A 27,722-nucleotide genomic window follows, 5' to 3' on the forward strand; every position below is an offset into this window, starting at 1 on the left:
TTTTCAGACATTTTATAAATAAAGTAATACAAACATTTAACAGCTGCATAATTTATTACACTTATGAATTAATATTTTAATAAAAGCACCTTTCACAGCTTCAAGTCTTGTTGGGCATGTCTCTCTAAGCTTGGGAGATTTTATACAGGGAATTGTTTTGACAAAGATCAGTTTTCTGTACATCATTGTAAGCTTATTAATATTAGATGGATAGCATAGGTAGAAAGTCACAGTTAGATCTTTTCAGAGAGGTATTCTAGCAATGCCATGCAGTCTGTCTGAGGTGCAGACAGAGCACTTCGTGAAGGTTTTCCAGAAGACTTTCTTTATAATTTGCTGCTACCAACTCGACTTCTAAGGACATCCCCAGATCATGTTTGACAGTGGGGATGGTGTCAGCAAGGAACGAGGAGTTCCCAAGGAATGAGGAGTTCCCATTTTTTTCTGACAAATTGCTTGGCGTACAGGAAAAAAAAATCCTGCTATGTGACTGATAAGATGAGTGGGGTCTGTCTTATTGATGGATTGCATTAGGAATATTGGATCTTGTGGATGGTTCTTCTAACTTCACAAGAGAGCAGTGCAGCTTTCCCATCAGTAAGACATAGATTTTTGGTTAGCTCCTTGACCGTGTTCTTCTTCCCACAATTACTCAGTTAGGTTGAGCTGTTATGTCAGAGGAAGGACTAGGTAGTTCTAAATTTCTTCAATGTCCAAAATAAGAGAAACCTCCAGACATTTTGGGACATTTAATGGAGTCTGTTTTTTTTTTCCTTGGTTTATGCTCTGACATGCACCGTCAGCTACCCAACCTTAAATAGACAAGCGTGTTCCATACAAAAATGTCTGAAAACATGTCTGCACTTTGTCATCACAGATTGTTTTGTGAACTGTACTTAATGTGGTTTCAAGTCTTTAACCAAATGCGGTCAAAATTAAGGATTGTCAATACCATTTGGTTTCATGTCAAGTGATATTTAAGCATTTTATGATTATTTATTGACACAATTTATAAAAATCTGTATTAACAAAGACAGGTAAGTCGACATGCAAATGTTAAGCACACAGATGCGGTGGGTTTATAATGGGTGCAAAATGGCATTAAGTTGGGGCAGAAATGTACAGAGTGAGAAGAGAATAGGGGTAAAATTGATCCACAGTCCTTTAAGCATTGCTCCACATAAACATGAGTGTTGTTAGTTTCCACAACTTATGTCTTCAGTATGGCACTTTACAATATGGACTCGAGCAGAATACGTTTTTAGTATTTATTTATTTATTTTATTTTATTTTATTTTATTTATTCGTTGTTTTCTTCTATTTATACATAATGACTCTACTTAATCAAAGTTTACTGCATAAGCAAGCTTCCTATTTACTGCCCAATCAGAAGGCAGCCTGACCTGTCCCAGTGTGCACTCCATGGCTCCCAGGAAGTCCGCGTCACGGAGGCCGTTGTTTCCAGAGCTGATGTCGTGCAGCTCGAATCGAAGCCTCTGGACCTCCTCAAAGTAGTAATCTACCAGGAAGATCTTAGAGAAGACGGGGCTGCTGCTGCTACGGATCACTTCAGTGCGGTCCACCTGCACACCCACACACACACACACAGTTAAACACAATTCACGCATAAGTAAATCTGACAAAATTAAAATAAAGCAAAACACGTTCTTATGAGCATAATAACCTTGAAAAGTGACAGACGTTGATATGACCGTGGGTGAGAGTGTTGACTAACCAAATACTGGTCATGTTTAGGAAAACTTAAAAACTCTAGCGAGCAAAACAAAAATGCAAACAATATTCCCTTTAAAGGAGTTCTACTCTGATCAAATTTTAATAAACTGTCTTGTTCTGTCAACTGGGTCAAATTTAATTATAGTTATGAGCAATTTATGTGTTTGAAAATCAAATGTAAATAGTTTTGTATTATTTTGATAAAATTACATAAAAAACAATGAGACCTTCAGTATTCTGATATAATTACATTCACTCAAATATCAAACTTTTAATACTCCTGTTAATACAAATTCAAGTTAGTTCTGTTTAAATTATGCCTCAACACACATAAACAAATTGGCTTAATGCAAAACACTATGCAGAACAAATAACTCTGCACATCTCCCCAGACACACCGTCCCCATGGTGGAAAAAGGCGGTGGCTCCATCACCATTATTGCCCGAGTCACTTTAAAAAGACTTCTTTATATTCATGCGTGCTGAAGTATGAAACTCTCACTGAGCATCCAGCACACTGCAACTCTGCAACTCTGCATCGATTGTGAGCTTTGCGAGACTTTTCAGCTCTGCAGCAATTACCACAAATAGCCATTACCACATTGTTTACACTTATCAACTTGAGGACTGCAAACATTGATTTTTCTTGATGCTTTAGAAAAATCCCACTCGCTGTTTGACTACACAGAAATCTGACTGGAGCTGCAGCATTGATCTCAGATTTTCTTCTCTCTGACTGCCTGACACAGAAAGGATCAGAGTGCCAAATTAAAGTCCGTCACAGCGCTGACAACAAAAAGCTCGAGAACGCTGGCAGAAACGAACGCCCGCTTTTTTTTCCTTTTTTTTTTTTTTTTATCGCTGATAACCCTGTGGCTCACACACACAAGCACAACAAAAAACAAGAAAAAGTTTAATATAACAGAACATACACCAGATGTTGCCGTTTTTTTTTTTACCTCACCTCAATGAGTTGGCAACTCATTGAAGCAAAAAAAGAGTCTTTAACACATTACATATGCACAAACACACCCAGCTGCTTCCCAACAACAATCCAATTAAGGAAGTAATTCTGATCAGCAGAGATTGTCCATTCTCAGATCCACACACACACACATGAATTCTCTCTCTCTATCTTTTTTCCATCTGAATAAACACACAGACACTACTATGCTGCACAAAGTAGCTTTTTCTGGACTCCCCTGAGAAACAGTTGCCTAACACTGCACTACTTTTTTGAACACTTGATCTTGAGCCCCTGTGGAAAAAGCACTGCTTTTTGTGAGTCTGTGCGAGTTTGAGTGAGGAAGTTTTTCTGACTTTTTGTGTCACGCTTGAGTTTGTGTGTTGACACGCGTCTGCTAGACCCCCACCCTTTGTAGAACAAGAAGTTGACAAAAAAAAAAATGCAATGGATATTTACAAGTGACAAATTGCAAAGATGTCTCACTTAATTAGAAGATCATTGGAAATTACTTTCATCTGAAAAGAGAATTATGTAACACTGAGCAACAGCCCAGTCCTTTAGCACAGCTTAGATGCATCTGATATCTCTTGTTCAGGAGTGGCACACAAATAATGCGATAGCTGTAGTTCATGTCCCTGATGAGACTGTGTGATGGCTCTTTAAGCACTGACTTTAGCTTTAATCAATACCGTATGAATCTCTCCTACCCTCTCCGATTCTTGTTGCCTAGGCACCTTTTCTGTCAGTTTTTTCTTCCACCAAACTTCACATTAACATGTTTGGATACAGCTGTCCTTTTACACTGTATCAGTGGTGTTTGGTAAGCAAATCAGCAGTTTTCTTGAGGTTGGTGTAAGACATAACATATTATTTCTATATTAGATTTAATAATAAAACTATTAAAATGTGAAAAAAATATGTCACTCTGTGTAATGAACTTGTATAAATTTCACTTTTTGAACTGAATTATTGAAAATAATTAATTTTTCAATTATATTCTATATTATTGAGATTGACTTGCATCTACTCCGTACATTGAAAAGAAAAGACACAATGTGTCTCAATCTGTGGCCTGTTTAACACGGAAAAAACGGATGAAAATTTACTTATTCTAAAAATCCATTAGGATTTATCTTTCTCCTAATGTTGGATTTTAATTATGCTCAGATAGTCTTTTGTCTAGTCCATTAGAAAGGGCTGGGAAAGCATGTGTGCCTCCCTGATAATTGGAAATGGAGTGGAACACTTTAAAGCAGCACCAGTTATCCATTTCCACAGCCAAAACAACCTACACAGAGAAGCTGTTTCCTCCATTTATTTGGGACCTCTTTAGCTTCGAATGAGGCCAATAAAACTGAAAATGTGAGTTTGAGTGTCTGATTGCTTTCATTACCAACAAAAAAAAAAAAAATACATGGCATCTGTTAGAAGGGCATTTGCTAGATAAACACAATTTAGACTATGCTTGTAGCAAAGGTTGGGATTCCAGTTGAGCTGCGTGATAATTAGGACACGTAGCTCATGCAAGCTAAAAGGAAAACAACAGAACACACTCACAGTCTAATATGGTAGCTTGAATTTTCTGATTTAGAGCCATAATTTCACCAATCATTACTTCAGCGGAGTGCTTGGATTATCCCAGGCAGGCCAATACCCATAGTGGTACTTACACTGCCTCTAGTGGCACTCAAAAGAAATTTTGGTATCAATTATTTTAACCAGTTAGCCCTCTGACATATTTCAGCACTTTACCAAAGCACCATTTAATTGGTGTTTTCATGTCAATTCTGCCTCTGTAAATAACAGAATTTGCACCAAATATGAGGTACAAAACATCCACAACAGCCAGTCATTTGTGCTCATCAAAGTAGCATTTTCTCATTCCTTCCAACAAATCCTTTTTATCTCAATAGATAGAGTAATAAGTCATTTGTTAGTCTGCTTTGTGAGCAGAGTAGATTTCAAATGGCATATGTTGCTGTCTTGGGCATTGTCAGGTGAAGTCACCAAGGTCTGACTTTTTTTGCACTGGATCAGCATCAGTAATCAATCATAATGAAAACATGACAAAGCAATTTGACTGTCTTGTTCATCAAAAAGGATATCAGGACTTTTCATTTTGATCATGCTGACACTTTCTTTTTTCATGAAAACTTGCTTTTGAGGAATGAAAAACCAATTTTTAACAAGAGACGGACTAACTGTTGTGCAAATATTAATAGTGATGGGAGAAAATCGTCAAAGTGCCTGGGAAAGATTCATTTGACCAAAAAGTGAATAAAATCAATAAACTAAACAAAAATAAAGTACTAAACAATAATACACCAAAATGAAATAGCCTGATGTTTACATAAAAGTGATTTCAGATTATTTATTTATTTTGTTTATGTTTGAGCCAAATGTTATCATCTTTATAATTAGTTTAGACCCCATTTCCTCCAATGCACTACTGCTATTTTTTTTTTTACTTAATACCTTGTAATAACATTAAAAGTTAGTATTATTACAAAGAGGTGTCAAAATATATCCATTGTCTTCCATCAAATATTATAAATTACTCCATTATACATGTGACATTTATTGTAATCCATAGAGGAGCAACATTAGAAGTCGCTTTGACAAGCCAGATTGCACCTTGAAACATTCAGAGTTACTGCCACTTCACTTAATATTCAGAATGCTTCATAACGGCTGAATAGGTGTCATATAAAAGAACACTTAAGAATGACAAACTCCTGATTCACTCCTGGCCTCACCATTAAACCTTCATTTTCAGAGTATGAAATAGCCTTTCGCAACTGGAGACTCATTTGCGTGGAGCGGCATCTCTCTCATTATCCTCTCTCCATTTTCATCGTACCTCAAACCACTGGCCGTGTGACTGCATTTTCAGCACCACGCACGGGTCGGGTTTGGAGAGGGCGTCGCGGTCCGAGATCCCCCGGCAGGCCACTCTCAGCTCCACTTTGGTCAGGCATGGGGAGCTGATGAAGCCCAGCGTGGCCTCTGCAGACTCATAGATGTTACTCATGATGGCCGTGCAATCACACACTGAACAGAAAGAGAGGAAAAAGGAGAGCTCATTTATACATCATACAAGATAGATAAATAGATAGATAGACAGATAGATAGATAGATAGATAGATAGATAGATAGATAGATAGATAGATAGATAGATAGATAGATAGATAGATAGATAGATAGATAGATAGATAGATAGATAGATAGATAGATAGATAGATAGATAGATAGATAGATAGATACTTCACTTTTTACTAACCATCACAAAATACTGCAGTGTTGTGAATTATAAGGGAAAGGAACAATCTTTTTTTTTAATTTCTGTTTTGCAAATCTTGAGATTTATTTATTTTTTGTCTGTTTTTCTTTTTCAAAAAAAATAAGTAGATAAATAAAAACCGCCTCACAGTATAATGCTGTCAAGACAACTATTAGTAAAAAAATAAATGGAAGCCAAAGATCTGTTTGCCAGATTGAACCTATCTTGTTAATATCCATCTGAGACAAACCTTAGATCTACATAGGAGGTGTAACGTATGTTTTTAGTCCAACTGGGTTCCAAAAAATAAAAACACGAAGACAGCCCTGGCCTACATTGCATCCTCCCAGCCTCAGCATAATCCATACACATGCTTTACTTTGGGATGGCATGTTCAGGGCTGTAAGCTTTATTGGTTTTTCAACATACATTTTGAACATGAGGCTAAATATATATCTGCTTTATTCAAGTGTTTACTATGCCTAGCTTTCTGTTTATCAAGGACTTATGGATGGATGGATGGATGGATGGATGGATGGATGGATGGATAGATGGATGGATGCTGCAGTACATCTGAGCTGTCGTCTGTCTGGAATAAAGCAGATGCAGAGGATCTGACTAAGCAAACAGAGCTCAAACAATCAGGACAAGGTCAGGACTCTGTAGCTACTCAGTTTCAGGCACAGTGCTCAAATGCACACAAAAAACACGTGTAACATACGCAACAAACACACACGCACTTGCACATCCTGAATGCAACACATAAGTTTAAGTCTATCGGAACGCTGATGATTGCAAATGTGCACTAACACACACACAACCGCGCTGTGAGCGGCGCTGAGTCTCCGGTACACGAGAGATATGTCCCTCCTCAGGTTTCCACAGACTGCATAGCGTTTCCTGTCCCTGAATAGAACATTCTAAAGAATGTAATCACAGCAACGCCGTTATTCTAATATGTCGATTGAATTGATAACAATTCATCACATTTTACAGTGAAACGTGGCTGGAATACAGCTAATTATGATAAAGCCTACCAGAAGCTGTAAATTGGATTATGCCACAGCATTCCTTATGATATAGTTAAGATATGAAGGCATAATTATCAGTAAGGGGACATATATATATACTTATATATATATGAGGACAAATGTCTAATGGGTTAACAGGGATCACATCCATCAGCCGCCCACACAGGTGTTTTCAAATATTCTGCTTAATAAGACCTTCTCTCAGGACTGTGTGGGTGTGTGCAAACTCAGCTCCGCATTCTTCTGTGGAGTTGCTGCACCTGTTTCAGTGTTTATGCCTGTACAAAAAGTACACGGGTAATTCCCAGCATAACCTAAAGCCCTGTCTGCAGCCTTCAAAAGAAGCTGCACAGGAGCTTTGAGGGATTAGTTCAGCGTGTTGGCGCGATGTTTGGAGCGCCTGCTTTGGATGTTAGCAGCCCGACTTCACAGCCCATTCTCATGATAAGGCAATAAAAGTTGACACATAGTGGAAATTATTTATTACTGCTGATATCTTGGAAAGGTTCACATTTATCTAGGTGTGAGATTTCTCTAGTATCTTAAATTCATCTGGAACACAACCGATGCCCCAGTGAGCTCAAGAAACTGAGATTTCTAACATTCATACCAGGAAGATCTATTAATGTAGGTCAAAACATTTTTTTTTAAGCCTACCGTATGCATTTTTTAACAGTTAATTCCAACCAAACACTGAGGAAAGGTGAAATAAAGCATAAAATATGCTGGGTTGGATATACCTGGGCCTCCTGGGTTATAGCGACTAAAAATAAAGGATACTTTTTTCCGCCTGTCAAAACATGCAATTTAGGGCAGCTTTAAAGGCTGTGGGGTTATTAGCAGCATCAATTCCCTTTAAAAACTTTAGGATTTATGAGTTGCCGCAAACTTCCGTATATTTGTATAAAAATGATATGCAAAGTAGAGCATCAATATGAAGTGCAATAAAAATTAGACTTGGTTCACAGATAAAATTCTGAAAAGTGTGCATCTGTATACATCCCCTTTAGTCAGAGCTTTGCAAAACTTGCACTGTAATTATAACTGCAAGTCTTTTGGGTCATGTCTCTACTAGCTTCACACATCTAAAAACAGGATTTAACTCAGTATTAGGATATACTGTATATTTTTTAGTTAAATCCAACCTCCCATTCACTTTGACCATTTTAATAGTACTTCTCATCTCTTTCTGTCACCAAGGACTTTCTTCTTCTTGCCACTCAAATCCAGAGTGAATGATTCGGTCCTGTCTTCAGTTTCTCCCACCTGAGCACGAAATTTATGGAGCTCCTCCAGAGTTACCGTGTGCCTCAGTTCAGGTGGACGACCATGTTTGCAGCCGTTTTGTATTCGGATGTTGGATTAAACAGGGCAGATGATGAGATAATGTTTCTTCACCTTCAAACTGATGCACTACTTTGTGTTGGTCTATCATGAAACAAAAATACAGTAAAATACATTTTTGTTTTGTGCTTGTAATGTGATAAAAAGTGAAAAAAATGCATATAAACTTATGATTTTTTTTTAGCTGCTTATTCTAATAAAAGCAAATATTTCAGTCATTAAGTTAACCTCGCAAGTTCAGAGTTAGCCACAACACTACCTCCTTTTATCCCTCTGTAATAAATATGAAACTACAAGCGGGAGCTGTTAATTTTGAACAGACATAACGGCTGGAGCTGGAAACAAATAACTCGGCTCAGTTCTGGCTCGCTGCTACAAAGAAGCAAAATTAGCAAACCAGATCTTCTCAAGCTCGCAAATTAACAAGTTATGTTAAATAAATGAATGCGCTACATAATCGGGTGCAAAAATGACAGCGTGTTAATCAGTGGCCTGAAGAGGTGTTGATAGGCCTGTTTATAACATCTCGAACTGAGATGTATCCGGGCAAACTGTTCCCTCGCTGCAGCCTCACGTTTGGCAATTTACGTCAAGAGAAGTAACTTCTAAAATGTTGAACCGTTTTCTTTTTGGGTAACACAAATAGAGTTATATTTTTCAATGTGTATTGTGAAAACCTAAACCCTTCTCTGACCCTGGGTACAGTTAACCTAAGCTGAAGGAAGAACACAGGTTCGGTGCTCCAGATGATACCAGCTGAATTTTAATGCTGCGGTCTAGTAGTACCATCCTGAGGGAACAAAGCTCTTAGAACTGGGTCTGACTCTGACCTGAATGTCTCTCCCCCTCTCTCTCCGTCCTCCATAATTCATGTTCTAACTGTGTGTGTGTGAGTATTTTTAGCTAAGCACAGTGAACAGGCTGTGTACAGACAAACGGACGTGGACAGAGCCACATGGCAGGTGTGTGACACACAGCCGACCTGTGAAGGAGAGAAGTTTCACTGGTTGTGGCTCCACTATTTTAGCCTCAGTGTGGAAATGTGTGTGCGTGTGTGTGTGTGTGTGTGTGCGCGGGAAGAAGCAGATGCCTGTCTGTTCTGGTTGACAGCAGATGACACTGGTAGTGAAGGGAGATGTGGAAGATTTCCACATTCATCTTCTGGGTGCAGAGTCTGTCCTTGCAGCCCAGCAAAGCATCAGCCGTCACATGCGTTACACACTGGCGGAGGTGACAATTAATTTTCACATTGCACCTCATCATAGGATCTCACACTACCGTCAGTGCTCTGAAAAACACTCCAGTCAACTGCTTAATTTTGACATTTATGTGCCGTATTACTCATTGATGGTGCAAAAAAGCCAAAGCACAATTGGATCGTGAACGGTGAAAGAAATGAGAAGGGATGTTTGAGAAAACTTAACAACCACGTGGAAAATCCATAATCGTTGGAGAAAATAATGAAACATCAGAATGGTCAAATACAAGATGAGCAAGCTAAACATATATATATATATATATATATATATATATATATATATATATATATATATATATACAGCACAATATTTTAAGGAAATTTCATTTTGTTCAAAACATTTCTAAAATACAGATATGCAGCTATTACAAATATGCGTTTATGTGTCCTAATTCTGAAACTGGACACAAAGAGAGATTTGCTCATAGAAAGGCCCTGCCAATCAAATACTGCCTCTTTGCATTTCGCCATTTGAACATATTTAAAGGAGGCGTAAAGCATGCATTTAGGATAAAGCTTGCCAGTATTTATGCCAATTACGAAGAGAGTCAGAAGAGCTGTGTGTTATGCTCAAATTGCCTGGTAAAAATACCATCTGCTGAAAACAGCAAAGTAAAGATTTTGCTTCAGGTGATTAAAGAAAAAGTAAAAAGCAATGTTTAATTGTTCTGCTTATCTATTTTCTATCTTACAAATGATTGTTCATGGTGGAACCTGAATCCCACTTAATCTCTTAGTCCTCAATCGCAACATACAGGTTTCAAGTACAGGGCAACCCCCATTGATTCTGTGGAGCATGTTATAAATTCAGACTCTTCAGTTGCAAACCTAAAACAAAAGACTAGTAAATGTAATGTAAATACTCAATGTCTTTGAAGCAAGTCTTCAGATATATTCTGCATCAGTGTTAAAGCTGCAGTTGGTAACTTCTATAAAAATATGCTTTTATATATTTATTAAAACCGTCACCATGTCGTAACATAAGACAGATAATCTGTGGAAAAGTCAGGCTCCTTTGGCTCCTTTCTCCCTATGAACCTATTGCCATCTGCAGAAATACAGCACTCCTGGTCAGAAAAAACAATCAGAGAAGATTGAAGGTCTTTGTGCTGTCAACCACACTTGTGTACTCGCCGCTCATGCCTGCCGGTTTGCTGCAGCAGAGAAACAACTTACCATTTCAGGAAAACTGTTTATCTGTGGCCATGCTTACTAGCCTTGCAGAGCAGAAAGCAAGTGGAAGGGTGTGAGCAGTGTACACAAGTGTGATTGACATTGGTAAGACTCTCCTCTTGGCTCTGATTGGGTGTTTAGGTTGGGATCATTGCATTTCTACAGATCTCAGTCGGATCACAGGAAGGAGGCAGAGCAGCTTGATTTTTTTTTTTCACAGCCCAGCTGTGAAAATATATTTTGTATAAGTTACCTACTGCCGCTTTAATGATTTTCAACAAAAATAGTAAAAATGTCATTTTTCTATTCCATACATTTTACCAATGTAACCATTATTATGATTATTACTATTATGCATACTTAGATATTTGTTTGTTATCGTCTCCAGTTCTTCTCAACAAATAAAACAGAAAAATAAACATTATTGTGAACAAAACATAAAATGACCGATTCTAAGATATCCAAGTGAAAAAAACTTAATATACATTTACTGACATGTTAATATATGTTTGTTCATATATGTTTGCATATTTTCAGTAGAGTAAGCACTAACACACTTCAAGTACGATTATGCATAAGAATAGCAAGACCAGTTTTTTTCTTTTTTGTGCAATAATCATAACGTCATTGTCTTGTTTTGTTTCCATCTTCCAGGTCTAATGATTGTTTGGCCATCTAGAAAGTGAAAGTTAATGTTGCAATATTTTCATAGAGGCAGCCATCAGCCAACAGATTCAACAGAGTCTGACTTTTTTCAAGCAATTCTCAAATAAAAACTCGACTGGCTGCAGAGTTGGGGTTAGAGCCCTGAGTGCCCTCTTCTCTGCACACTGTGACAATCACCAGCTCCACTGCCTTGACCCTTGCCTCAGTGTGTACATGCCGGTGTGTGAGTGTGACCGCTCACCTTCACATATAAGCGAAACAGCGACTCTGACAGATATTGCCATCAACAGTGCAGTCGCAGGAAGGTGTGTGACACCATCTATAATTGCTTGGTCACATATTGATTATCAGACAGATAGAGGGGTTGCATTCACAAGCACCTTGTCCTGTAAAGACGGTACGTGGCATTCGCTGAAAAGCAGACATAATCATAAAATCTCACCAGGATGGAGAAAAGCAGAAAAGAACATGAAAAAGGAAAACTTTTTCAGTGAACTTTCAGCGATACTGGAGCTGAAATATGAGGACGAATGTGGAGAGTTTGGTTGGAAGAGAGGGGATTAGTGAGACTGATTCTGAGAGAAAAGAAGAAAAGAGGTAACTGGGGAAGGATGAAGCAGAGCATGACACAAGTGAAGCGAAGAATGTGGATCTTCACGGAGCACATCTTTTCTTCTGAGAGTGTTATATTAATTAATATTTTTGTTTCTTAGTAAAAAAAAAAAAAGGGTGATTTTATTTCACTGCAATTCATTTATCTACAAAGTCAATAAAGATGCAAAACTATATATTTTTTTTAAATCTTCCTTTTCTTTCTCTTGCTTCATACGCATGTTTACATCATAAGCGGTTTGTTTTTACAGGTATGTAGTAGCTACTGTTAAATTATCCAGAGCAAATAGAAATCTATTGCCAGAGATTGCAGTGGGGAAACTCACCTCAGGGTCCTGGAGGAAAGATCCGAGCGGAGCAGAAGAACTTCACCCCGTTCACTCAACAATCACGAATACCTGACCGCCTCCGGACCCATCTCACTCTTGTTGTGTAGCTATGTTTCCCACCCCACACCCCCTCCTATACTCACACTCGCACACACACACACTCCCACCCCTACCCCCTCCTGCACTGCAGAGCTCGAGCAGTTTTGGGGGCGCTGACTAGAGAAGCGGGGATGAACAGCCGCTGCTTCCAGGACGGAGAGGATTCGCTCCGCACGCCTGGTTCTGCTCCGGGCGCAAGATGTGGTGGAGGAGGGACGGCGCGCCACTTAACAGGAGTTTGTAATCCGCTGGCTCCATCAGGGGCCGCAGGGAGCGCACCCTATACCAAGGGACCAGCAGACACTCATCGCGGTGTTTTATCGCCATCTAGTGGTTGCTTGAGGAACGCTTTTCCATTAGAAAAAGAAAGAAAAAAAACCTGCTCCTCTGCTGCTCAGCTTTGATTGGCTGCGATGCGCTTCAGTGGTTTCATAATAGGGACTGACCACACACCTGAGACCGCTTAGGAGCTGAAGTTCACAGTGTTCCCAGCAGATTCGTCCCCTGAGATAAATTTAATGTGCTCAGAAGCCATGCGCATGGCTGAATTATCTACATAATAATTCGCAATGGAAACAGCACAAAACCCACGTTTTCATTCCTTAATTTGACTAGAAATATGTTATTGTAAAACACATCGTTAGACTTAAACCAATCAGATAGGGATAACACATTTGAACACATTTTATCTATACCTTTTGTCATGTTAATTTATAATCATTTTTTAAGTTAATTTCTCCACTTAATTAATTTAATTGCTCAGATAAATTAAGTTATCTTTAACTATATATATATATATATATATATATATATATATATTAAATGATTTAAACCTTAGGTAGATAATTTGTTAAATTAGATTTTACGGGTGCATCTGGACATCACCAAAAAGTTAATACATTGCAGTAAATCCGTTTAAAAGTAAAGCTCCTCAATTAAATAGATTCCCATGTGCTGTGCAATGGATACTTGTTAGGCACACCTTTTACATGAATTTCCTCAACAGTGGAGATGATCAACCTGTGGCCTTGTTGGGGTGTTAAGGAAGCCCAAGTTACTTTAATAGCAGCTCTCATCTGCATTGTTACCTACATCTTCTTCTTGACAGTCTTCCACAGTTTCTCTATGGGAATTACATCAGGCGAATTAAATAAGGATCGAACTGCTATGGTCCTTAAAGCTGCTATTGGTACTTAAAGCGGTGTGGGCAGATGCCAGATACTGCTGGAAAATGAAATCAGCAACCCCTGCTAATCTGCAGAAATGCATGACATGCTCTGACTTTGGACTTGATAAAGCACAGCGGACACCAGCAGCAGATAACAAGGTTCCCTAAGTCGTCACTGACAGTGGAATCGTCACACTGGGCCTCAAGCAGCTTCCAGTCTGTGCCTCTTCACTCTGCTAGAGAGCCTCTTCAAGTCTGAATGAAATGCAGAGTTCACTTTCATCTGAATACAGGACTTTGTATACCATTAAGCAAGAATGCAGTCCTTTTTGTAACACAATCCTCTCAAGGTTGGAGTCATTCCAACTCTTTGTGCATCGTTTTCTAACCCACTTTTTCCATCCGCTCAACCGTCTATTAATTTGCTTGTCGTTTGAAGTCTTGATTGGGTGGGCCTCCCTGTGAATATTTTATTTTTTGTTTCTCTAATGAAACACTTTAATACCAAGAAACTGAGTTTTTGATTTTCATTAACCGAAGCCACAATCCTCTCAGTGACGGAAATAAACCCTTTGAATGTACAATGTGACACAGGGTGTAATGAATCTACATAATGAGTTTGCATAACTGAATTCTGACTTCCTAAACTGCATCTATATTAGTGAAACTGAAATGTAAAATCTCTTCACATTCAACCGTTTATAACAGAACACCATATAAATCACATATCTCAATCTACAACCATTTTTTGTTGTGTAAATTCAAAATCCACAAGCCCTCTTCAATCAATGGTTGCCCATTATTCAGTATTCATGTGCCCCACTTCTAATGCTGTCCTGGGCAATTGCTCTTATGGTAACAATTATTTTCTACCAGCGTACATTACAAACAACGCTCCTATCTTCAGTCAAATTCTTAAAATATTTAGCTAGGATTTGTTACCAAATTAAATATTACACATTGCATTGACAACCTAATATGTTGAATTAAAAGTTAAAGAATTTCAATGACTCACATTTATTACGAATTAATTTATTTTTATAATGTAGTTTTGCAAAGAAATACGGGCTGTAGCCAACAGCCTCTGTTTGAAGTGCTTCCAAACCCTACATGGAATTATAGCTTTATCTCCTTACAAGCTTAGGCCCGGTGCCATTTCATTCACAAATCAGTGGCAGTGATTTAGAAGGCAGCATATTTAGGGGGATAATTCGTCTAAAATGGATTTGTGTTGAAAATGCATTTAACCTGAGAATTTGTTTGCTAAAAAGGCCAACATATTCAAAAACATATTTTGTTAAAGTCCTCTATATTGTGCAGTCATTGATTATTTCTTTCTCTCAAGGAGAGTTTGTCTATGGATCACGTGGATGTTTACTATGTCATTTTAGATTCTTACAGTTTAATACATCTTGCTGCTTTTTTTGAAATGCCCCACGGATGCAAATACTTCACTATTCTGTCAGATTTTCTGCAACAAGCTGATGACCTTTCAGTAAATAGGAAAAGGGAAAACATGTATGTATTGGAAAACTGGTGACAGCATGTTTCAGCAATAAAACATAGTAACTCAAGGGGCTACGATGCCACACTTTGAGGCTTTTACTTGTAAATAAATGAATAAATGAAAGCCATTACCTTCACAAATACACTACTTTGCTGTGGTCTGTATCAGATAAAATCCCAAGAAAATACAATAGAGTCTCTAGTTTTAATTTGGCAAAGTGTGAACAGCTCAAGGATACGTTTTAAAGGCACGTTCAGTGATAAAAAAAAATTACTATATATACATGCGGCTGTTTTCTCAAACTTTTACAAATTAATATCAGAATAAAAATTTTCTTTCAGCTCTGAAAGGGTTGTTATTATTTTTGGTGCAGATTTTGTGAAGATATTGAGAACAGGTGCATTTTTCGATATGAAACCCTGCATTTGTCCTCTTATCTTCTCCATCTTTCTGCGTGAAGATTCAGTCCTGATGTGACATCGTTGTTTGATGTCTATGGCGGAGCGGGAGCTTTGTGCGGGCGGACCACGCCCCGGCCACGGCGTGCGGTGTTGTCTAACAAACTGGGTTAGCTCACTGCTGCCGCTGCTGCTTATTTCAAGGTGTTGCGCCGAATAATGTACCCCTGCAATAAAAAGCACATCCATCTGGGGAGGTCATTGATTTATTTAATAGTAATTTTATTAACAGTATTTCTCTTGGAAAAATAAAGTATTTTTAATTAAAATAAATAAAAATAACACATATATAGTGGGGCATGTTGTCAACTTAGAGCATACAACCTTTTTCTTTTAGTTTGGGGAAAATATTTAATGTCAGTGATATTATCTACCAAAACCAGTCATCAGTTCCATTAACAATATATTTTTTTTAAATTGAAAAAGGGGAATTAAAAACTGCCTTCAAACCATTGCACTTCAAATGACTGGGGGTGCGTCTTTCGACATAACACCGTGCGTCCAGTTAGGTTTACAAGCCCTGCGAAGATGGCGACTTCAGGGAGGAGTGCATTATTATCCTCCACATCAGCTGGACCTAAGAGCACACTGGAGAGCTCCAACCCAGAAGAGGATGATGGGCAGAACCTATGGTGGGCGATGCGAAATTAAAACTGTTTCCGTGCGCACAGGTTTTGAGGTTTCACGGCGTAGAGTCACAGTGTTGGGATAAGGATGGTTTGACAGCTAGTCTGCTAGCGATGCTAACTAGCATCAGCACCAGACTCAGTGGTGACACAGCGGCACCAGCTCGCGCTAGCCTCTCGCTGCTGCCAGTCATTGTTTATGTATGAGTGAACAAACAAAGACTCGTTTGGCTGCGTTTTTGACGGCCCTGCTCTGTCTGCAGGTCCACCATCCTGAGTGAAGTGTCCACCCATTCAAGATCAAAGCTACCGTCTGGGAAAAATGTCCTGGTCATGGGTGGGTATCTGTCTGCAGTCTCCTGGCTAGCCAATGGGCATCGTTAGCTCGGATAGCCCTGTAGCTGCTGATCACCTCATCCTGTTCCCTTGACTTATACCTGCTCTGTAGCTAAGCTAGCTGCCTCTTGTGATGGGGCTTTTGTGTCAAAGCTTTGTGGCTGGAGAGACGGAGACAGGTGTATTTTCCTGACACAGTCGTTCATCATCACATTATGAGAAAAAACCCTGCAAGTCATTCTAGCTCCCAGTGATGCTAGTCGCTGCTAGGCAACGATAATTCTAGGAAATGAATTAAAAAAAAATGACATGCAAAATACACAGAGGCAGTTTGGTATTTTGGGGTTGATTGAAGCAGAAAGGGTGCCTCCCAGACCTCGCTAATGTCCGCACACATTAACACCCAGCACACACATCCGCCTGAGATAATCCGCTGCATGCTATCCATTACAGCTAATCAGCCACTTGGTTGCCTATGTATGGAGTGCTGTGTGTGTGAGGCCATTTGCTTGTTATGCTGTCCATGACAACATCAGCAAGCTCAGCTGTAATACACCGCGTCCCCCTGTTGGTATAGATTAATATGACACACAGCAAGAATGGGTGCAGAGCTGACCTTACAAACACGTTGTATAAAACAATGTTATGGATGGTGTTTCCATGCAGACATTCACAGCTGTGTTTCAACGATGTTTAAGCTTATTTGAAAACGTCCTCCCCTTAGTTCTAATTATGAAATTTCAAAAACAGTGTCTATCAATTTCACCAAATTGTCAAATACCCAAGCATATCAAATCCCCATAAACTATACACATATAAAACAATATTCATTCTAAACAAGACAGCAAAGCCAACGTTTTTGGTACTCTGATACATAGCTGTAACTTCAAAAAGTAATGTCTTTATATATTTTATAAACAGAACTAAGGACATTAGTTGAATTCTACACTACATGTGAATATAAAAATACTCTTTCTGAATACTATGAAACGTTAGATTTAATATATACTTTAAAGTTGTAGCACCCCTCTCTAACAATGTTTGGATTCTTGAAGATTGCATTTTGTTTTTAACTAGGAGTAGTTGATAATACACTACAGTACATGATTAAAAGGATGCACATTAAAGTTGTTCATCTGCTCGTGTTCTCACTAAAACCAGGAAGATAGAGCACATAACACCAGTTTTAAAGTCCCTCCACTGGCTCCCTGTAGCTCAAAGAATAGACTTTAAAATACTGTTGTTAGTTTATAAATCACTGAACGGCTCAGCACCACAATACATTAAAGATCTGCTTTTATTGTATCAACCTTCCAGACCTCTCAGGTCTTCCGGTTCTGGTTCTGCTCTGCATCCCCAGAACCAGAACCAAACGAGGAGAAGCAGCTTTCAGCATCTATGCACCACAAATTTGGAACAAACTTCCAGAAAACTGTAAAACAGCTGAAACACTGACTTCTTTTAAATCTCAACTAAAAACCCACCTGTTTAGAATTGTATTTGAAATGTAATCAATTACAAATTTATGGATGGAACTTGACTTAATGCTTTGTTTTTGATTCTATGTTGCATTGTGTTTCTGTGTTTGTAATGATGTAAAGCACTTTGAAATGCCTTGCTGCTGAAATGTGCTATACAAATAAAATTTGATTGATTGATTGATTGATTGATCCTTACCACCTGCAAAATGTTGGTTGAGGTCAGTCACTTTTTAACTTGACCACTATTCAACCTTAGAGCATTTTTTTTAAATGAAAAAAAACATTGAAATGTAAATTTTAATCAAACGGGGTGATTGATTGTCCGCATGGGATCCATGTTATTCACCTATTTTCTGTATTTAGGTGAGGTGGGCTCGGGGAAGACCACCTTGGTTGCAAAGTTACAAGGTATTGAGGAGTACATGAAAGGGCGTGGCCTGGAATATCTCTACTTCAGCGTTCACGATGATGACATTGATGGTAACCAGACTACAGATTCTCTCTCCTTTTTTCTTTTTTTTTAATCTCCATCTTCTTTTAAAACACAGGTAGAACCGCGTGTCAAGACAAGATTTTAAATGTTGACCTAGTTTGTGTGTTTTTTTAGATTACACTCGATGCAACGCGTGGGTCTTGGACGGAGACCTCTACCACAAAGGTCTGCAGGGAGTAGCTGTTCCAGTGGGCTCCATCGAAGACACTTTGCTGCTGATAACAGTTGACATGTCACGGCCATGGACCGCCCTGGACTCTCTTCAGAAGTGGGCTGCCGTTGCTAGGGAACACATTGACAAACTACGAGTCGCTCCAGAAAAGCTGCGGGAGCTGGAGCACAAAAGTGAGTCAACTGAGGGGCGGGGGAGTGAGGGGAGTGGTTTTTACAGAAGCACATCTTATTTGAAGTTTTATCTAAAGAATGTTTCAGAATGTGCCCATGTTTCAAATGTTGACTTGACTTTTTTTTTTATGGTTTTTAGTTGTAAAACAGTTTCAGGAGTACACAGAGCCGGGCAGCGGAGAGGACGGCACGCCACAGAGGAGGAGTGACGAGGAGGAAGGCGTGCTGCTGCCGTTAGGGGACAACACGCTCACACACAACCTAGGAATACCAGTGGTGGTTGTCTGCACAAAGGTACAAACTTTCCAAAGTGTGTCTTGGTCAGAAGGAGTTTTTGAGAACCTACCAATGTAACTGTAGAAAGTTCTAAGACTGGTCAAACGTTTAGCCAAAACTTTGACAGAGTCTGCATTCATAATTCTGACGTTTTTATGGACTAGCATAAATTCACAATGAATTCAAACTGTGGACTCAGACCTTTTTTTTTTTTTCATAAAAATCAGTAAAGTTGCTTTTCATTCAAGACTCCAATGAGTGCATGTAATCTTATCTCCGAAACGACTTTTATATAAAACTTTTACTTTAAGGTACATTGTGGATAGACACTGATTTATTGCATCTGTTGGCAAACCTTCAAACTAATTTCTGTTACCTGCTTATCTGTCCTCAGTGTGATGCTATCAGCACACTGGAGAAGGAGCACGACTACAGAGACGAACACTTGGACTTCATCCAGTCCCACATCAGACATTTCTGTCTGCAGTGTATCCTTGAACTAACACAATGCTGCACCCTTGATGCTGCAGCAGAATATGCAGCACTAACACTGCTACATTGCAACACATACTTTCTGATCATTCAGCAGTTTACCCATGAAGTTACTTTTTTTTTTTCTTTTCGGGAATATGAAAACTTGTGCCCTTCTGTGCGCAGGTATTTGGCTATGAACAGATCATCTGTCACTGCTTCCGGTAATTTGTTCTTCTGCTTTGCTTTATCTTGTCAAGGTTTATTAAAAAAAAAGCTTTCAATTGTTGTTGATTGAAAAATGTCCAGGATTTGTAGCCCTTTCTCAGTGGATTTCAATGAGCCAAAGCTCGAATCAGTTCATCTGAAAGTCCTTCTTTTTAAAGATGTTTGTTGCCATGGTTTTCAGGCCCTTGTTAGCTGAAATTGCTTTGTTCGGAATAGCCTTGACAGTGCCTTCAGATGGCGCCTCTTTGCTTTACACGTCAGTGAAGGAGATGAAGAACCTGGACATCCTTTACAAATATCTTGTTCACAGACTCTACGGCTTTCCCTTCCACTGCTCGGCTCAGGTGGTGGAGAGAGATGCCGTTTTCATGTAAGCTAGTTCGCTTCCTCTCCTGGAGGACGACAGGATCATCTTTTGGTTTGGTTTGTAACCCCCTCTGTCTTCTGCCAGTCCGTCAGGTTGGGATAATGAGAAAAAGATTGCTATACTTCATGAGAACTTCCAGACGCTGAAACCAGATGACAGCTACGAGGACGTAGTAGTCAAACCGCCAGTTAGAAAGGTACAAACTCACAAAAGAGCATAATGGCTTCCATCACACATCATGTTTACAGCTAATGCACTGTAAACAACCTAATGGGCAGTGTCTTGTGAAAGTATTGATATCTGACCAACACAAAGTAACACAAAATTATAAAACAGGAAGAAAAGAATCTCTTTTAAACATTTTTACAGATCAAAATCTGAGAAGAGTGGTGTTTATTTACATTTAGCTCTACTGACACGATACTTTGTAGAGCGCCTTGGACCGCAATTACAGCTGCAAGTCTTGGAATGCTTCACCAGCTTCACACTTCTAAAGGCCAACATATTTGCCAGTTCTTAGAAAAGTTGCTCAAGATTAGATGGAGAACATCTGTGAAGATCTTTTTGAAGTTTGGCCACGGGTTTTTAATTAGATTTAGGACTAGATTTTGACTGGGCCATTCTAACATAAGAAACAGATTCTTTCATAGCTCTCGCTGTCTGTTTAGAGGATGACCCTGCACCTCACTTTCTACACCACACTTTTGCGGAAACCACATTATCTTGGAAGTGTTTACAAAAAAAACTTCAAGCAAGACTTCTTGGGGTTTTCTTCTTGCTACTTCTCCATAAAAGCCAAATTTGCAAATTACCCAACAAATTGCTTTCCTGTCAACAGATCTTCCCACTTGAGTTGTAGATCTCTGCAGCTACTCCAGAGCTACCATAGCCACTTTGGCTGGTTTTTCGTCTGATGCTCTCCTTTCACAGCCTGTGAGTTTATGTGGACCCCGAGTCCTGGGTGTGCAGATGTATTGCTCTTTTTATTTTTAAACGGTGACAAGTCCAAGGCTTGGAGCTTGTTTTCTAACCCTGCTTTAAATTTTGCCACTATTTCCCCCTGACATCTCTTCTGATGCTTGTTCATTCATCTTCTCTAAAAATCCTATGAAGCCTTCACAGAACAGCTGTAATTATGCCGACATTGTATTTAAGAAAGTGGCTCATGAACCAACCATCACAATTGGTTCACACTATCAAACTAAATCACACAAAAATTCAATGCATCGGACCTTTGGAAATTGTAAGGTGCACTCAGATCTATAAGCTGCAGGTCGTAATGTTTTTCCTTTTCTTTTCTCTAGATTGTCCATGAAAAAGAGATTCAGGCAGAAGATGACCAAGTGTTTCTGGTAAAACTGCAGGTCAGGAAACATTTCCACTTTGCTAAAGCATGCTGGGCCGCACAGAAATTAAATCTGTCTTGATATGTTAATTAGGGGCTAATTGTTGGGAGTGTGCATATTGTTGCATCTAATTTGCAGACGCTGCTTGCCAAACAGCCCGCTGTAACAGCAGGGCGACCAGTGGTGAGTGGCTCTTTCATTTATTTTTTTCCCAAAACCTTTGGCTTCAGTAAAGGGAGTCCTCCTAAGTTGCCATATGTGTAATCTTTTGTTGTTGGTGGTGTTGTTTTGATCAATAGGACACCACTAGCAGGGCGCCCACAGGTTCACCGAGAACAAGCAATCGCTCCGCAGCGGCCAACGTGGCGAACGCCATGCCACAGTCAGGTGTGTACTCATCTGTCTTTGTTCCTTGCTATCTCCTTGCTTCTGTATTTTTTGCGGCACATAAAGGATGTCTTAATTATTTACACCACAGGTCAGACAAGTGAGGGTGTGCTGGCCAATTTCTTCAACAGTCTACTGACAAAGAAAGCCGGGACAGGCGGCCCGGGAACACCAGGTGGTAACAACACTCCAGGAACTGTACGGAAGTCAGGTGAGAACACAAGGCCTCTCACTTTTCCTTATTTTTACAGTGTGACATGTTAGACAATTGTGCTTGAGGAAAACATTTTCATCCTTAGTCACGCCTCATCACTTCAGCTCCCATTTGCTGTCTGTTATCTGTATTTTCCCACTTGTTCTCCACTCCATTTATAATGTGTGTATGCACTAGTCAGAGGATGCTGGCCACGTTAAGGTGTGTGTGAGCAAGATATTTCTCATTTACTGCTGCTCACCTTTTTTGTGTTTTTTCTTTATAAACCAAACCCTTCTCCCTCTTCTGAATGTCTATCCCAAGTATCATAAGAAGACCATTTATATTACCTAGATGTATTTTTGTCAAAAATGCCTTTTTTGGCAATCAACTTATCTTACTAAAATGAATTTAAAACAAGAAAATCATGAAATTATAACTAAAATATTAGATAATTTTTTATAACTACATTTTTAGTTGCAAATTGGATTTTACAACAAAGCAGATCCAGTAATTCCAAATGACATCATTGGCACAAAGGCAAAAAGACATGAATGATACGTAGTTGTTGCATGTTCCCCTTTCTCCTCCAATTGCCAAAATATTTTTTCTCACTTTTTTGAGGGGTTTTTTTTTTTTTTTGGTCTTGTCTGCTTGCTGGAATTTATTTCTAATCACTAACATCTGCATCTGCAAATGCACATGATTCTAACTAAGAATAAAACACAGTGAAGGAGCAACAAGCAGCATGGAATGGCTGAAAGCCCAAATGTAGACATCATTGACTGTACTATACTGCTGTTGTTGGAGACAGAAATTGATCAGAACCAGATGTCCTCTTCTGTTGCATAAATTATCTTGAAACATCAGGCTTATTTAGCTGTTCGTTAAGGTTAGATATTCTCCTATCCACAACAACAGAGTCTGCAAAGTCCTTTTTCTTTGCTTCCTTCTAAACATTTTCTTGATCAGTCAAGCTTCAGCTTGACCTTCATCAATTCTGTTCTTGCATCTTCTCATTTGGCATCAGATATATTTTAGCTATGTGTTTGACTGCTGAATGGAGGCATCTGTAGTTGCGCTGATTGTCAAAAAATGCTAATAGTAGTTGGTCTTGGTATCCTTTAAAGTTTAGGATGTGGAAGTCCAGTAAACTGTGAAACATGATGTGGAAGTGCTTTATCTTTTAGCAATGAAAGGGAGACTGCAATAGATGCATTTTTAGAACGCTAGTATGCATGTGTTAGAAAGGCCCAGTTAAAGTTCAGATTGCGGTTCAGACACCCTCCATTACATCTGATTGAGTTTAAACTATTTTTTCCAATTGAAATTTTAAGAAAATTTTCAGATGTGAAAAGATAAATGGATACCTCATAAGTCTAGCAACTGTCTGAATGCAAACGTGTGATAAAACGTGGAAAAGGGTTGTAAATACTCGACTTGCTTGGCTCTATATGTCAGATAAATCAGACTGGAATTGATCATGTCCAGCTCCTTTGAAACACTCTGTGGCTTTTTATTGATTTCCTGTTACCATTCTGGGATTATTCTTGTCAGTGTTGGCTGTTATTCTCAGCTGCAGCGACGCAACAGCAGCTGCTCTTCCTTTCTGCTAATGAGTTCAGACACAATGAGACCACTGGAAGCGCAGCAGCCTTCTGAGATATTTGCATTAATCTGAGAAAAATGGCCTAATTAATAATACTGCGGTTGCAGTAGTGCTTATTCTCATCCATTCAGAATGATAATCAGACTTTTAGGGTTAAGGAGGTAAATTAAGCAAGACTATCGCTGTCCTAGTTTCACCCAGTTCTTATTTTAATCATGTGCATTTGAAACACAGCTTATCGCGGTGTGGGTAAAAACTGCGTCAATGTTCACTCCTCTGCAGTGTAGTAGCAATGGTTTACTTTCTTTTCCTTTTTTTTTTTTTTAACTTCAGGTTCAAAGCTGGGACTGAGCGACGTCCAGGCAGAGCTGGACCGCATATCCAACCGGGAAACTGACTCGGACTTGTCCAATGCCAACGACACCGCCGCCACCGACGGCCAGGACACATGAAGAGCAACGCACTTCACCACTGCTCTCCTTCTATTCCCTTCTCTGCACCTCCCTTCTTCCCTCCACCTTCAACCTCCACTTCATCATAAAGAACGCGGTGAGGGTGGGGTCAGGGGGTCGGATGGGCGGACAGATACTGTCGTTCTCATCACTGTCTCCTCGAAGAGAACTCCCCATCTCTTCCCCCTTACGTCTTCTCTCACCCACACCTCGTTCCTGCCCCCTCGTTTTGTTTTTGGTTGGTTTTTTTTTGTCTTCTCAGCTGTTACACCAAGGACAAGTTTGTGTCACTGTTACATGCAAGTACGTGTCTGTGGGGAAAGCGGGGACCAGTTGGGGTGAGAGGGAGAGGGTGAAAAAGGATTGACTGAAAGTGAGGATGTTTTATGCATCCATTTACTGTGATGGCACAGTTAGTGTTTTTACAGTATAAATGCTGAGGGCGCATGTTGATGAGACTGCACTTAGGGTAAAATAGGAGGGAGGGCTTTTTGTTTATCGTACAAAAAGCACCAGATGGGGGACAAAAAAAATAAAATAAAAATGCAAATTGTCTTTTTTTTTTTCTTAAGATGAAGGGAAAACATACCAGTATTTGTATGTGTGTGTGTGTGTGTGCTTGTATGGATGTGTGATTGTGTGAATAAAAGTATAAGAATGTGGTAGATGGAGGATGACTAGGAAAGTTTCAACCAGAACCTGTTTCTTACGAGAGATTTTTGGGCTGTTCACTACCAAATGGGAAACGTCATTACCATTGTCATACACTACAATTACACCAGCTACATCTGTTACACTACCAGACTTAATTAAGAAATACAAATAAATAAACGTTGATACGCAAACACTAAGGTTTCTTGTCCTATAATTGGCCAAACGATCCACTGGGGTGCTGCTACCAAACACTTACAGCAAGAGGCGGTGCAGCAAACTGAAAGAGTGCTAAGCAGAGGGTGAGCTTTACTTGTACAGAAAATAAAAGCATTTGCAAGTTTAATAGTTGCTCCTTGTGGGGTGGGTGGTGGTAAAGGTTTAAGGGGAGGGGGCATTAGAACAAAGGGAGGGTCACATCCAGAATGTACAGTCATTGTCTCGCTGATTGGTCCTGTTATTTCAGAGCTCCGTGTTGGCGTTTGTATAATCAGACATGTCAATCAGTCAAATAAAAAGGTGTATTTATTCGGATTTACCTTTCATCTCCTTTGTTTTTTTTGTTGTTTTTTTTTTTCAGAATTTCTACGCAGTCTGGAAGAGCATAGGATTTGATTTAGATGATTTCTGGATCTGAAACACCATATTATGAGAGTGTTTTAATGTTCCAGTGTTAAAAAGTTCCCCTCATCTGTTCGTCAATCTATCTACCCATCATTTTATCCGTCTTTGCCAATCATTAGTCCATTTATTCATCCATTCCTATGTCTAGCGAGCATCTATACATCCAACTATCCTTGAAACCTCAAGATCATTCATCCACATCCTCTCATCTACCTCTTTTCTATCCATCCATCCATTCTTACACATCACATATTTATACCCTCCCCTCAATAGAAATATCTGCAGAAAATAGATTGAACTTTTTTTTTATTTATCCTCTGCTAATTTGAGTCTGGAGGAGAATAGGATTTGGTGGCGATAAATGTGCATGAACCCTGTCAAATGTTCACATCACATACACCTAATTAAATTATACAGATCATTTAGAAATAAAATGGTGCTCCGATGAACGCCTTCAAGTGCTCTCACAAAGAGTACCGAAGGCTGAGCTGTGCTGCCACATCAAATAATCAAATAGATTTCTTTTTTTTTTTCTTACATGGGGGTGATATGGCGCCAGGATGCTGGATGGGAGGGAAGAACGTCAAATGTGTGACTTAAGACTGGAATAAATGGGTCAGGGGGAGAGAATTATGGTTTCCTCATTACTTTGATCAAATTCAATGGTTTGTGCTGGGCAAAAAAAAAAAAAAGATTCAGGGATGCCCCGTCTCACAGCTTACAGGACTTTAAGAATCCTCTATTGGCAGCTTGATTTCAGATACCACACAGCAAGCCATTAGCGGATTAGAGAAATACATTCCTTGATAAGATAGGGCCATTTTTAAGCACAGAGTAGCAGCGTAATATCAGGTGAAAAGTTGGTTCATTGGTGAGTTTTATTCTGAGTTGTCTTTTTTGCATGAGCAGTAAAAAGCCATTTAAGCCCTGGATGTTGCATTTATAGCAGTTCCCAGTTATCTTTTTATGTAATGAGTAAACTATGAGGCTGCTAAAATTTTATTTCTTTCCTTACCCAGTGTCAAGGTAAATTAGGCAGTGGTTAAGCTTAATTTAGCTTTATTCCAAAGAGCTGATTTTATGTATTTTCACATACAAAATACAGACTCATTCACTAAATTAGAATGCTATGTGAAGGGTAATTTATTTTCTCTCAATTCTCTATGAGAAACACATCATACAAATTATTCACACACAGACTGTTTTCAAGTCTTTCTGATAATTAGCAGTTTTTTTTTTTTTTTTTAACATACAGAAATACCAGTTCAATGCAAATATTTTTAAAACAGAGACTCACTGGAACATGTATTCTAACTTATTGGATATGAATACAAATCTGAACGAAAGCCTGAAAAGAAACAAAAACATAAAAGCAAGAAAGAAATGTCCACACCGTAAAGTATTTTCCTTGAGTGTTTCACCCCTTCAGTGGACACGTTGCATACTACTGTATAGCTTCCTGGTGCGTTTCCTGCTGTTAGAACAATGTGTTTCTCAATAACCCTTCTTGGACTTTCATCTTTTGACGTCTGTGGCACGCTTCACACACATGGCCATGCATTACTGTGCATGCACGGTAGCTACTTGCTTTTTGTTTATTTTACTTTCATCTCTAGCTGTTCTGCTCCCTTTCTAGGCTAGCCTATCGATTCAACTGGAGTTTTCAGTTATAATTTAACTAACACTTGAGTTTGTTGTTGACAATGCGTTAGCACAGGCAAGACTTCATTAACAACATACAACCATAACACTCCCATTATTCAGCTGTTGCAATTCCCACAATGGAAAAACAAAACAAAACCTTTATTTTAATTCACGAGTAATGTCTAACAAAAGCACTAATTTTGTTGTCCTTGCAGAAGTTTAGGTAATTTCCCAATGTAGAAATGAAGAGTATAAACAGCTTGCCTATTTGTAAGATGTTAAATCTATTCAAAAGCAAGTATTTTATATTTTTAGTATACAATTTAAAAATATGACATCTCACGTGTTTTTGTTTACACTTTGAAAAGAAAGAAAGAGAGAAAGAAAGAAAAGAAATGGCATTTGTGAGCCAGACTTGCGTGATAACTCCAGCTGTTGGATGCTCACTTTTAGTTTGGGGCACTAGGCAGCTGCTTCGTGTGCTTCTTTAATCAGTTGCCTCATGTGGGCATTTGTGTGCTGAGTCTAGTTTATGGGAGAGAGGAGTTTATTTTAAATGTTACATAT

At 39.0% G+C, this 27,722-nt stretch overlaps 2 protein-coding genes across 2 annotated transcripts in view; one reads left to right on the forward strand and one right to left on the reverse strand.

The window, feature by feature from the left end:
* The window catches only part of cpne4b (copine IVb), a 35,175-nt gene extending 22,400 nt beyond the window's left edge, over positions 1-12,775 (reverse strand). The window contains exons 1-3 of the mRNA XM_028036775.1: positions 12,392-12,775; positions 5,562-5,752; positions 1,404-1,583 (exon numbers count right to left, since the gene is read on the reverse strand). Of these exons, the coding sequence (XP_027892576.1) occupies positions 1,404-1,583; positions 5,562-5,732 (351 nt within the window). The 5' untranslated portion in view covers positions 5,733-5,752; positions 12,392-12,775. The remainder of the gene's footprint in view (positions 1-1,403; positions 1,584-5,561; positions 5,753-12,391) is intronic.
* A 3,330-nt stretch (positions 12,776-16,105) lies between these two features.
* Positions 16,106-25,425, forward strand: dync1li1 (dynein, cytoplasmic 1, light intermediate chain 1). Its single transcript, XM_028037080.1, has 13 exons — positions 16,106-16,258; positions 16,516-16,589; positions 18,433-18,549; positions 18,677-18,907; positions 19,047-19,201; positions 19,578-19,671; positions 20,117-20,252; positions 20,334-20,445; positions 21,554-21,613; positions 21,734-21,778; positions 21,895-21,982; positions 22,074-22,193; positions 24,118-25,425. The coding sequence occupies exons 1-13, from the start codon at positions 16,155-16,157 to the stop codon at positions 24,234-24,236; spliced, it is 1,455 nt and encodes a 484-aa protein (XP_027892881.1). The 5' UTR covers positions 16,106-16,154; the 3' UTR covers positions 24,237-25,425.
* The last annotated feature ends 2,297 nt before the right edge of the window (positions 25,426-27,722 follow it).

The sequence above is a fragment of the Xiphophorus couchianus genome, chromosome 13 (genome assembly GCF_001444195.1).
Source record: "Xiphophorus couchianus chromosome 13, X_couchianus-1.0, whole genome shotgun sequence".
Lineage (NCBI taxonomy): Eukaryota > Metazoa > Chordata > Actinopteri > Cyprinodontiformes > Poeciliidae > Xiphophorus > Xiphophorus couchianus.